The sequence below is a fragment of the Macaca mulatta genome, chromosome 3, assembly GCF_049350105.2.
Source record: "Macaca mulatta isolate MMU2019108-1 chromosome 3, T2T-MMU8v2.0, whole genome shotgun sequence".
Lineage (NCBI taxonomy): Eukaryota > Metazoa > Chordata > Mammalia > Primates > Cercopithecidae > Macaca > Macaca mulatta.
Window position 1 is genome coordinate 80,722,001 of NC_133408.1, and position 13,771 is coordinate 80,735,771.

A 13,771-nucleotide genomic window follows, 5' to 3' on the forward strand; every position below is an offset into this window, starting at 1 on the left:
TATCCTTGTTGATTTTCTGCCTAATGGTTCTATCCATTATTAACAGTATTATTGTTTTGAGTTTTCTGTCTGTCCCTTCAGTTCTGTCCATTATTGCTCATGTATATGGAACCTATTGTTAGGTCCCTGTATGTTTACAATTTTTTAATCTTCCTGATGAATTTACCTATATTATCATTAGAAAATATCCCTCTTTATTGCTACTATCTGTTTTTGTCTGATTTCTTTTTTGTCTGGTATAGATATAACCACTCTACATGCCTTGCTGTTACTGTTTGCATGTCTCTTTCCATCCTTTTACTTACAACCTAATTTTATCCTTGGACCTAAGCTAGACTCCAGTAGACAGCATATAGTTGAATCTTGGTTTTGTATATAGTCTTACAATCTCTGCCTTTTGATTGGCTCATGTAATCTACTCACATTTAATATTATTATTGATGTGGTTGGATGGATTTATGCACGCCATTTTGCTTATTTTTTACATGTCTCATTATTGCTTTGTTCCTCTGTTTCTTTACTGCCTCCTTTTATGTTAAGTATTTTCTAGTATACCATTTTCACTCCTTTAATGATTATTAAGTATGTATTTTAGATATTTTCTTAGTTGTTGCACTCAGGCTTACAATATACACTTTAACTTACTAGAAACTACTTCAAATTTATATTAATTTCAGCAAGATGTAGAAACTTTACTCCTCTATAGATTCATTTCCTCTTCCCTTTTTGTGTCATGATTATTATGTATGTTACATCTATCAGTGTTACAAACCCAACAGTCCAATGTTATAATTATGGTTTTATAAAATATTCTGTCTTTTTATTTTTTCTTGAGACAGAGTCTCATTCTGTCGCCCAGGCTGGAGTGCAGTGCCATAATCTTGGCTCGCTGCAACCTCCGCCTCCTGGGTTCAAGCGATTCTACTGCCTCAGCCTCTGAAGTAGCTGGTATTACAGGCATGCGTCACTATGCCTGGCTAATTTTGTATTTTTAGTAGAGATGGGATTTCTCCATGTTGGTCAGACTTGTCTCGAGCTCCTGACCTCAGGTGATCTGCCCACCCTGGCCTCCCAAAGTGCTGGGATTACAGGTGTGAGCCACTGCACCTGGCCAGTTTTCTGTCTTTTAAATAAACTGGAGAGGAGAGCACAAATATGTTTTTAGAAATTGCTTTTAATGTATATTAATCTTATTTAGTATTTTTGTTTGTCTTCATGTCTTCCTGTGGCTTTAAGTTACCATCTAGTGTCATTTCTTTATTCTTACATATAATAAAATATATAGTTTTATTCCCACCTCCTTTATTTGTGTTTTTTGTTGTTGTTGTTGTTTTGTTTTGTTTTATTTTGTTTTGTCTTGAGATGAGGTCTCGCCCTGTCACCCAGGCTGGAGTGCAAAGGCATGATCTTGGCTCACTGCAACCTCTGCCTCCCGGATTCAAGTGATTCTCCTCCCTCAGCCTCCCAAGTAGCTGGAATTACAGGTACACACCACCACACCCAGCTAATTTTTTGTATTTTTAGGAGAGATGGGGTTTCACCATGTTGGCCAGGCTGGTCTTGAACTCTTGACCTCAGGTGATCCACCTGCCTCAGCCTCCCAAAGTGCTGGGATTACAGGCATGAGCCATCGCGCCTGGCCTTTGTGTTCTTGTTATATTATATTTCTGTGTGTTATGGGCCCGACAGTACTGCTCTATAGAAATGTTTTTATGGAATGGCTTTTTAAATAAGAAGAGAGAGAAAAAGGTAATTCATGAACTTAATTGTTTAACATTTCTCTGAGTTGCTATTCATTTTCTTCCTACTTTTTTCTTCCTGTTATTTATAATCTCTATTGCTGTCTTGAAGTTTCTAGATTCTTTCTCAAATTTACTTTTAAACATCTCTTTTGTTATAATTATTATATATGTAACTTCAGAATTTCCATTTGGTTCTCTCTATAACTTATAAATTTATAGTTTCTATCTCTTTATTGATAGTCTGTATTTGACTAATCATTGTTCTAACTTCCTTTGATTTTTAAAAATATGTTTTTCTTTCATTCTTTGAATCATGTTTATAATAGCTGTTTCAAAGTCCTTGCTAAATCCAACATTTGAGTCTCCTCACAGGCAGTTTCTATTGCCTGCTTATTTTTCTCATGTTTGGGTCACACTTAATGTTTCTTTGGATGTCTCATAATTTTTCGTTGATAACTGGACATTTTAGATAATATGTTGCAGCCACTCTGGGGACTGGCCTGCCTCCTTTTCCTGGGCTTGTGGTCATTGTTTTTTGCTTGTTTGGTCATTGGTTTATATGTTTATTAGTTTGACAAGATGAATTCTGTGAAGTATACTTCCCCTCGTTGTGCAGCCAGTGATGTTTCTGCTCAGATTTATTTGTTCTTTTTATCTTTAGCTTGGGTTCGTAGGGTTTTAGTCTCCACGAATCACTTAGTGGTCAAGGGTGAGCTTAAACATATGTGTATAGAGCCCATGATGCATTTTCTAATCAATTAGAACATGATTTCTAATTAATTTACTTCTTGCAATGACCCACTGCGATGTGTCCAGATGAAAATTTCTATTTTATATATTTGGAAACTGAGGCTCATTTATTCTCTTAAACAATACTCTTGAGCTCATACAGCAGATAAATTGCAGAGCAAGGGCTGGAACTGGCCTTTGACCACATGCATAGGCCTCTTTTCACAATATTGTGTTATCTTTTCCAGTGCAAGTAAGTATGCTATTTGTAAAAAAGTAAATAAATACCCAATTATTGAAACCCAGAGTCATAAACTCTGGCCAGCTGTAGCACGGTGGTATCTCTGTCTGGCTCTGGAATACGTTCTTTCACTTGCCATGATGCTTCTATATTAGTAGCTGGTTTCTTGTGCCTTTTTTACTTCTGATAAAAGGAGTTTTTGTAAAATTTTATATTATGGCTTACTGCATCTTTTTAGAGTTTCCGTTGCACAGACCAATTCTCCTTTGCATCATTCTCTTTCTACCCTGACCTGTCCAAGAGGTATTTTTGCAACAAATCCCATCCCACTGTTGGAGGCAGGGTGAAAAGTTTCGCCATGTGTTGGAACGGTAATGATAACTCTTGTGTTTCCTTCAGGTATAATTCCAGCCTGAAAAACCTGTCTACCCTCCAGCTGATGGGGAGTTACACAGAAATCAGGAACTACATCACTGTGATCACCAGAATCCTGAGTCGCTTGTCTAAGGAGGACAAAACTGCCTCCTGCAACCAATGGTCACGAATACAGGATGCATTAATTTCTTCAGTATGCAAATTAGCTTTTGTAGATCAGGTATGACCCAGAGCAGGGTGAGCTTGTGTCTGTAAACCTTTATCAAGTGGCAGGGCTCCTGATTGGCTGGCTGGCTCACTAGCAAGTGGTCATGCTTATGAAACACAGGCAAGAAATGAGACCAAGAGGGCCAGCCAGCTCAGTTCCCATACATGGCTGTGGTCTCTCTAGTCAGCTGATATATATCACAAATGAATGCTGCTGGTTTATAAAAGAGAGAATGACCAAGTCAATCATTGTTACAGATAATTCTGCTAAAGTTTGTTTAAGTACAACTTATGTAAAACAGTCTGATTTTATCTTGGAGAGTTAAGTTCACGATTGTGTGCAACTTCTGAAGAAATCACCATGTATTCAAATGTGACTGTCCTTGCTCACAGAATTTCTGCAACTGCTATCTTATCATTGTCAATAGAGAATATTCACATCTACAAAGAATACATCCTATTTCATTACAATTACAATTACTTCACTTGATGTAATTTTTTTCTCATTCTTCCTGACCCTTTTTAAAAATGTTGCTTAGCTCTGGCCGGGCGTGGTGGCTCATGCCTATAATCCCAGGACTTTGGGAGACCGAGGCAGGCGGATCACAAAGTCGAGAGATCGAGACCATCCTGGCTAACACAGTGAAACCCCATCTCCACTAAAAATACACACAAAAAAAATTTAGCTGGGAGTGGTGGCAAGGGCCTGTAGTCCCAGCTACTCGGGAGGCTGAGGCAGGAGAGTGGCGTGAACCCGGGAGGCAGAGCCTGCAGTGAGCTGAGATCATGCCACTGCACTCCAGCCTGGGCGACAGAGCGGGACTCCATCTGAAAGAAAGAAAGAAATGTTGCTTAGCTCTGTGCCTTATTTCATCAGCCCTCGTGTCAGTTCCCTGGTGGGGTGTGCTGAGGATATCCGGGGGCACATTGAGGAGAGATGCTGGATTTCCAGGAAAACTGGACACCACAGTAATGGTCTCTCTACAGAAGGTCTTGCCTCCAACTGGTCTCTTGGCCAAAAAGCAGGGAATCTGTGCTATTTCTACATAGGCAAAATGTAACTTTAACCCAAACAAGCTAATTTTCCTCTCCCTGCATTTTCTTTTTGTTTTGCTGTTGTTTCTCCTGGTCAGGAAGAAATGATTGGTTCTGTTCTTATGTTGAGGGACCTCGTGAGCTTCTCTAATAAGGTAAGTGCAATTTTTTCCCAAGAATATTTTACTGATATTTTATATAGTTTTGAGGGACATAATCAGTTCTTGAAAAATATACTGTCCAGAATCATATTTTGACACTTAGATTAGAAATGTTATTTTTCCTTTAAGAATTCATCTGAATAGCAAAGCCCATCTCAGATATTTTGAATATAGAAATTTGGAATCCAGTCCAGGAGTGGTGGCTCACACCTGTAATCCCAGCACTTTGGGAGTCCAAGGCAGGCAGATCACGAAGTCAGGAGTTCGAGACCAGCCTGACCAACATGGTGAAACCCCGTCTCTACTAAAAATATAAAAATTAGCCAGGCATGGTGGTGTGCACCTGTAGTCTCAGCTACTCAGGAGAAATACTCTACCGAGACAGTAGAATCGCTTGAACCCAGGAGGTGGAGGTTGAAGTGAGCCGAGGTCGTGCCACTGCACTACAGCCTGGGCGACACAGGGAGACTCTGTCAAAAAAGGAAAGGAAAGGAAAGGAAAGGAAAGGAAAGGAAAGGAAAGGAAAGGAAAGGAAAGGAGTGGAGTGGAGTGGAGTGGAGTGGAGTGGAGGGGAGGGGAGGGGAGGGGAGGGGAGGGAAAGGGAGAAAGGGAAAGAGAGAAAGAAAAGAAAGAAAGAAGGAAAGAAGGAAAGAAAGAGAGAAAGAGAGAAAAAGAGAAAGAAAGAAAGAAAAGAAAGAAAGAAAAAGAAAGAAAGAAAGAAAGAAAGAAAGAAAGAAAGAAAGAAAGAAAGAAAGAAAGAAAGAAAGAAAGAAAGAAAGAAAGGGAAGGGAATGAGGGAGGGAGAGAAAAAGGAAGGAAGGAAGGAAGGAAGGAAGGAAGGAAGGAAGGAAAAGAAAGAAAGAAATTTGGAATCCCAAAGTAGAAATGGATGAGAACACATACTGTCCATGCTATGAATACTTTTGGCAAGGGGCTTGTTCTTTATTGGTAACACATGGCATTGGGTTTTCCCTTCGTCACATCTTCTCTTCTTCTTAAGTCTCTGGCACACCTTCCCGCCCGTCAGCTGATGCCTGCATTGCTGCTTGAGAGATGAGAAGAACACGCGTCATTCTCTCATCTACTTCCAGTCTGTGAACCTAACTGTGGCCATGCTCTGTCACCATAGAAGGAATCTCCAGTCCCTGCATGGGCTTCTCCCTTTATTTGTGTGGAGCTCTCCTCCAGGCTCCCCTCATTGTCCCTCATCTCAGTCTGAGTGAGGGGTGCCCCAGCGTTAGACAATGTCCAACCTGCGTGGCTGCCGGCGGCGCAGTCCTGCTCCTGCCCACCTTGCCTTCTCCGGAGCTCATCTCTTTTCATTTCCACTCTTTGCTGCTGCTTCCACTTCTCTCTGCTGAATGATCCTGCACATGCTTAGAATCTCATTTATTTAAAAAAAAAAAAAAATCCCTCCAGTGAAATCAAACCTGCTTCCAGCTTCCACTTAACTTTCATGTTCCTCTTCACAGCAGAGCATTTAAAAAGTGAGTTCTGAGCCTGCTGTGGGCTATACTTGTTGCCTCTTGTGTGTGTGTCTTTTTAAAAGATGAGGTCTCACTGGGTTGCTCAGGCTGCCTCAAACTCCTGGACTCAAGCCATCCTCCTGCCTTGGCCTTCCAAAGACCTGGGACCACAGGTGCGCATCACCACACCTGGTTTCTCATATATTTTAGATAATCGAACTCTGGCTTCCATCTCCATCTCCACACTGCCGCTGCTCCTGCCAAAGTCATAGCGGATCTCCATCTGGCCAAATCCACTGGATACCCTCTGCTCCCCATTCTCTCCCTCCCAGGGACTTTCTGTGGGGCTCACCCTGCTTTGGAGGGCACACTGTTCTCTTGGCTTCATGACATGCTTTCTTGGTTGGCCTTCTTGGCTGACTCCTGTTGGCTCCTCCCATCTACAGTTACGTGGTCAGTGTCTCAGGGCTTTGTCTTGGGCCACCTAGATTCTCTGTCCACACCTCCTCCCTATGTGATCTCATCCACTCCTTCCACTTTACATCCATCTGATAGGGACTCTACATCCTACACCTCCAACCCGAACCTGACTCAAGCACCCCAGACACACACGTATAACTATACGCTCTCATTTCCACATGGGCCAAAACTGCACAGACCCAGCATGGCAGAGTGGGCTCCTCCCCCGACCTCTTCTAACCCTGTGTTCCTCCTACTTTCCTCAGCCCGGGACAAGGCAGCACTGTCCATGCAGAATCCCATGTTAAAGCCCAGGTGTCACCAGAGTCCTTTCTTCCCCTCATCCATTCACTTATAACAAAGTCTTGTCTGTTCTTCCTCAAACACATAGCTAGAATCTTTCTATCTCTCCTACCTCTACTGCCCCCCACCTGAATCCAAGCATATGTCATTTCTCATCCAGGCTGGCACGTTCTCTCACTGTCCTGTCCTCCCTGCCTCCTTTAGGTCACCTTAGAATACATGCTACACACAGCAGTCGAGTCATTGTAAAAGCCTGAGTCAGTGAGTGTCATTCTCCTGCTCAGCACACCCCATGGCTACTCATTGTGTGCAGAATAGAAACCAAACATCTTATGCACCTGCAGTGTCTAGCTCCTTCTTTCCTTCTGTCCTCCTCTCCTGGCTTTTCTCCCCCTTCCTAGCCAACCTCCAGGAGTACTGCCTTGATCCTTTTCCTGCAGTGCCCTCCCCTTGACTTCTCAAAGAGCTGACCTTTCATTGACTCTCAGCACAAATGCTGCTTTCTTAGAGACGTTGTCCTAGACCCACCATCTGAAGTCATCCTTCCTGTTACAGGCTATCTCCTTCAATATTTTCACAACAGCAACTATCTCATTTATTTATTTATTGCTGGTCTTCCCCCACTGGAATGTCAACTCCCTGATACCAGGGACCTTCCTATTTGGCGCAGAAATACCATATACGTGACACATGGCAGAAGCTCAGGAGAGATGGGGAATGGATACAGGAAAGGTGGCTGGATGGCCCTGTCCTCCTTCCATCCCTCCTCCCTCCTCACTGAGGGCCGCTGAGCTCCAACAATCTCCAGTCTAGGTGGGACAACATCATCATTCTCCTCTGTTCTGATTAGCTGTCTTCATAAACAACACAACGGGTCATATCATCTGTTTGTTCAGAATACTTGATGGCTTTCTAGTAGTTTGAAGACAAAATCCGATTGTTCTTCTTTATTTATTTTTCAGACAGAGTCTTGCTCTGTCGCCCAGGCTGGAGTGCAGTGGTGCAATCTCAGCTCACTGCAACCTCCGCCTCCGGGGTTCAAGCGATTCTCCTCTCTCAGCCTCCCAAGTAGCTGGGATTACAGGTGCACGCCACCATACCTGGCCAATTTTTGTATTTTTAGTAGAGACAGTGTTTCACCTTGTTGGTCAGGCTGGTCTCGAACTCCTGACCTCAGGTGATCCACCCGACTTGGCCTCCCAAAGTGCTGGGATTACAGGCGTGAGCCACCACACCCGGCCCGATTGTGCTTTGTATCATACAAGGACTTCATACATTTTTACCTGACTCTCTGCACCTCATTGTGCACGCAACCCAACATAGGCAGCTTCACTGTGCAGGATTCAGGATGCCCCTTATGTCCTTGAAATGGTATGTTTTCCCGTAATTGGAGCAGGTTACTTCTTCCCCTGGAAAAAATATTACTTTCTCTTCAAGGGTAGATTCAAATGCCACTTTCTCCATGAAATCTTCACAAAGATCTGAAGGCAGAGTTCATTTTGTTTGAGACAAATTTGTATGTGACTTTGTTTTAGCACTTCAACACCTTTGATTTGTAATTTCTTTTTGTACATCTGTCTTCCAACTTTAGACTGCTTAGCCTCTTAAGACACAAACTTAATACAGTTAAGTTTTTAGTTGAAATAACGTTAGCTGCTATAACAGATAACCCTGAAATCCCAGAAGCTGAATACAACCGATGTTTTTTCTTCATCCGCACACATTCCACAGCAGGTGTTCAGTGGGTGGTCTCCCTCGTGGTGACTCAGGGACTCTGGACCCATCCATCTTGTGCCCCCAACACCTCCACTCTGTGGTTTCCTAAGTCAGGGGAATGGTGCATGGAGAAGGTATGCTGCCTGTCAGCCATGTGGCCCTGCAGGTGCACACCTCGCTGCATTCACCTTCCCCTGGTGAGCACACATGGCCTCGCCTGGACTCGAGGGACCTGGAAAATGGAATTACTTCCCAGCGATGACCCTACATGAAGCTCCAGAGCACAAATCTGGTAGATAGCAAATCATTCCCGTCACTGTCCCTCTCTCGTGCATCTCTGAACCCCAGGCTCTGCCACAGTTCTTAGTTCAGAGTGGGAAATAAAACCGAACATGATTGTCCTCTTAAAGTGACCATTTCTGATATTTCTGGTCCAAAAAGTAGGCATTGTGAAAGTGGGCATAATATATTCTTTAAAGCATTTGTTTAATTTAAATACTGTTCTTTCATTTTAAGTCCTAATATCCATGATAAGCTACCTCATGTAAAGGGCCTTTAATAGTGGTTTAAATGCATTTCCAAACTAGTGTAACCTTATTGTTGGTGAAAGAACTAGATTTTAAAAGGTATATCTAAGCCATTAGATATCATTGTGGTTAAATAAGCATGGCCAATAAAAAACAGAATCTCAATTTCATTTCATGGACACACATTATCTAGCAATTGCTAGGAGCTTCTAGGGTACAAAGAAGAAAAATATTAGTCTGTGTTTTAAGCATCGATGAATGAAGTTGCAAACAGATATACTTCAATAAATATGCTTAGTCCTATGATTAGGAGAATGACAAAATTCTGCACAAACACAAGCAGTGGTGCAGCTGACTTTGTCTCGTGGACATTTGAGGTTGGTTTTAAAAGATATGTAGTAGGGCCTGCTGCAGTGGCTCGCGTCTGTAATCCTAGCACTTTGGGAGGCTAAGCCAGGCGGATCACAAGGTCAGGAGTTCCAGACTAGCCTTGCCAGCATGGTGAAACCCCGTCTCTACTAAAAATACAAAAATTAGCTGGGCATGGTGGTGCACGCCTGTAATCCTAGCTACTCGGGAGGTTGAGGCAGGAGAATCGCTTGAACCTTGGAGGCGGAGGTTGCAGTGAACGGAGATCGCACCATTGCACTCAAGCCTGGGTGACAGAGCGAGACTCTGTATCAGATTTAAAAAAAAAAAAAACATAGTAAAGAATCATAGTTTTGTTAGATGTGATAATGGCATTGTGGGCATGTTTTTAGAAAGAGTCCTCATCTATCAGTACTACACACTAAATTGTTCATGGATAAAAATAATACCTGAGATTTGCTTTTTGCTTTTAAATATTTTTTAAAAGTTGAGTAGAGAATAGAAGAAAGAATATTCAAGTGAATAATTGTTAAAGTTGGGTGATAGGCATATTATACTACTATACTATTCTCTCTACTTTTGTGTAGATTTGAAAGGGGACTACATTAAGAGTTCAGAAAAATCAAGATAAGTCCAGGCATGTCTGTAGTCCCAGCGCTTGGGAGGCTGAGGTGGGAGGATCTTGTGAACCCAGGAGTTCAAGTCTGCAGGGAGTGGCGCTTGTGCCACTGCACTCCAGCCTGGGGGACAGAGTGAGACCCCATCTCTAAACAGAGAGAGACAGAGAGAGAGAGAGAGAGAGAGAGGGAGAAGGAGGGAGAGAGAGAGAGGAGAAGGAAAAGAGAGAGAGAAAAGTAGGATGGATTTTGCTAATCCAAACGAAGGTAAAGGTACTGCAGGTAGGGGAATCTCTAGGCCATCAAGAAAAAGCCTCAATTCTTTGGGAACAATAAGAGATTCAGGTGGCTTGAGATTAGAATGCACATAGGTAATGGGGAGGGAGAAGGCTGTGGGAGGAGGTGGGGGCCAATTTGTGAAGGGATTTGCCAAGTGGTTGTTGGGGTTTAAACCAAGTAACATCATTAGAGGCCATTTACTTTCCTTTGGTCAAGAGACTGAATATCAGAAAGCAACCTGTTTCTTAGGAAGTTGGCCAATAATCACCTAAAGACAAACCTGGACTTAAATCCAGTTATCTTGGCCCGTAGTTCAATCATTTTAATTCCTTATAATAATCAAAGAGGCAAGAATATATGCATCATACTCCGTGAAGCATTTTATTGACATCTTTTTGGTTCGTGCAGCTAAGCTTTATGAGTGCAGTTCTCATCTTCAAATATACCCGGGCGCTCCTTGCTCAGGGCCAGTCCTCAGGGCCATTTGTGGTTGACAAAGGAGTGAGGCTTGAACTCATCGGTCTCATATGTAGAATCTGGGAAGTCTCTGAGCAAGGAAACTCGAAGGAGGAAGGCTATCTACATGAAGAAGGAATTACGGTTATCTCAGATTTATTGTTGGTAAGTCACACTTTTTCTCCATCCATAAAAATACTATTTCCCTCTCCCAGGATGTTAACCTGTATTTGTAATTGCTTCTCAAAACCAAAAACAGAATCAGTTTCTGAAGTACTGTGTTTATTTTTCTGGGTGGCAGTTTCGTATTTGGAGACTTTCATTTTGAATTTTAAATATTTCATGGTAATAGTATAAGGTTTCCAGTGAAACCTTGCTTCTATTTTATCCTTTTTTGTTTTGGTAGGTTTTCATCTGGGATACTTGGGATGTTTGACTCAGAAACATTATTTCTCAGGATACTTTCTGGGTTTTTTTTGAGGAATGATGTGAAGTAATGCAAATGATTTATTACACACAGTAATTCTTAAAGTAGCCCTGCTGATACATAACTGCTTAAAAAGGCCAAAGTTTATTTACTTATTTCTGCTCTGGTAACTTTGGAAATTGTCTCTGAGATTTTTTTATTTTTACTTTATGAAATGGCCAGTGCTTTCAAGAAGAAGTAAGTGAATAGGCTTCTGGCCTTCCTCTCCTGCCAATTTAGCATCCCTCTCCAGTCTTGCTGGTTTATTTAACTGACGGCTACTGTAACATTTGGGAAATTAGCAAGTAAATAGTCTATCTGAACCTACTAATAATCATCACCATTACTCACGAGTGTTTAAGAACATTCGTTGCCTACGTACCCAGCACTGAGTCCTAAGGCCTGCGCTCTTGCTTCCTGCCATCCAGTCTAACTTGAGATGGGCTATCTTTTTAACTACTTTTCCCCTCTCCCCTGGTCTGGATTCAAGACAGTTCGCACATTTGTGTTATAAACACCCCACTCCCTGTACTCTGTGTTTCAGGGTTGTCTCCCTTTGAACCACGTTAGCACTGGGCAGATGGAGTTCCGGACGCTTTTTCATTACAACCTTCAGAGCTCTGTCCAGAGCCTGGGATCTGTCCAGGTGCATTTACCTGGTGACCTTGCTGGGCACAATCCTGCTGGGGCGGAGACACAGAGCCCATGCTACATTAGCCAGCTCATACTCTTCAAGAAGAACCCATATCCAGGGGGCCAAGCTCCTGGGCAGGTACAAGCTGACAGATGACCTGCTACTTCTAATGACCATTTCAAATTTGCAGTAATTGGGCTTTAATGACAAAAAAAGAGACTAGGTTGGCATATTTGCACCTGATTTTTGCGTGTTTGCACCCTCTGAGTGTCAAGAGGGGCCACTTAGAACATGTTGCTGACTCTACTCCTCTTAGAAGATTAGCTTCTTCAGAAAACTCCTGGCAAAACTAGATGTCACTTGTATCTGGGTCACTGGGCCCATTCGGTGTTTCCTTGAGGCCTTCTAATCCATTGTTAGAGAACAGAAGGCTCTGGGGGGTTGCAGCATGTGATGCAGTGATTATGCAAGCATTGTGGCCAATCATGTCTTTTTTTTTTTTTTTTTTTGAGACAGAGTCTTGCTGTGTCACCCAGGCTGGGGTGCAGAGGCGCAATCTCAGCTCACTGCAGCCTCCGCCTCCTGGGTTCAAGCGATTCTCCTGCCTCAGTCTCCTGAGTAGCTGGGACTACAGGCGCCTGCCACCATGCCCGGCTAATTTTTTCTTGCATTTTTAGTAGAGACAGGTTTTCACCATGTTAGCCAGAATGGTATCGATCTCCTGACCTCGCGATCCGCCCACCTCAGCCTCCCAAAGTGCTGGGATTATAGGCATGAGCCACCGCGCCCAGCCAATCTTGTCTTTAGATCAATGAAGATATGGTTCTAACATCAAATGTGGAGTATACCTGAATGACACTTAAGAAGGGGTTGCTGAGGACATGGCAGTGCTTACCCCCATCCTCCCTGCTCACCGGAGAGGCACAGCTGGGCTGAAACTGCAGGGTGGCCCCTGGCTCCCTGGGAGGTCAGGAGAAACAGGGGACCACAGTGAAAGGGGGATGTGAGGATGGGGAAGTCAGGGAGGATTGTCCCAGCTACTTGGCAATTTTGTAGACATCCACTCGGAAGCTTTGTGAATTACCCCAGGGTCACCGTAAGCGAGTTTGGAAGGGCAGAGAGCAAGGATTCTCTATATTTCTGTAGCCCCAGAGCCCAGTCTGGCTCAAGTACGTGGCTCATTTGGTGACCCAACAAATGTCTGATGGATGTATGGACAAATTAATGAGATACATCTTATTTTGGTCAAAAAATGCTCATCTTTTACAGCATTTGCTTTTTTAAATGGAAATGGCTAATCAGCATATGAAAATAATTCAAACTAACAAGCAATAAAAAACACAAATTAAAATGATTTTTTTTAACTTACAAAAGTGCAATTACTTAAAAACACTTACTGCTTGTGGAGGTGCAGTGAGTAAACCATGGCGTTCGTCAGTGTGACCTTTTGGAAAGCACTTTGTCAACTAGGCATCCAGCAACAACCTGGCCTACACTGTTACACTTGTAAAAATCTATGCTGGGGAAATGAGAAAAGATTTGTTCAGAGCAAGATGTCTTGTCTTATTTATTTACTCAAAACAACATTATTTATGATAACTCAAATAGAAATGTACCTAAGTGTTCAACATAGGGATAGAGTTCATATACAGTTAATTGATATTATGTCAATTAGGGAATTTTAGTAATTTGGGAAGACTGCAAAAATATAGACAACTGAGGCTGGGTACGGTGACTCATGCCTGTAATCCCAGCACTTTGGGAGACCGAGGCGGGTGGATCACCTGAGGTCAGGAGTTCAAGACCAACCTGACCAACATGGTGAAACCCCCGTGTCTACTAAAAATACAAAAATTAGCTGAGCGTGGTGACACACGCCTGTAGTCCCAGTTATTTGGGAGGCTGGGGCAGGAGAATTGCTTGAACCCGGGAGGCAGAGGTTGCAGTGAGCCAAGATCACACGACTGCACTCCAGCCTGGGCGACAGAG

General features: G+C 42.9%; 1 protein-coding gene across 1 annotated transcript in view; it reads left to right on the forward strand.

The window, feature by feature from the left end:
* The window catches only part of PKD1L1 (polycystin 1 like 1, transient receptor potential channel interacting), a 189,582-nt gene that overhangs the window by 86,913 nt on the left and 88,898 nt on the right, over positions 1-13,771 (forward strand). The window contains 4 exon segments of the mRNA XM_077998175.1: positions 3,112-3,307; positions 4,428-4,484; positions 10,635-10,847; positions 11,693-11,920. Coding sequence (XP_077854301.1) covers positions 3,112-3,307; positions 4,428-4,484; positions 10,635-10,847; positions 11,693-11,920 — 694 coding nt within the window.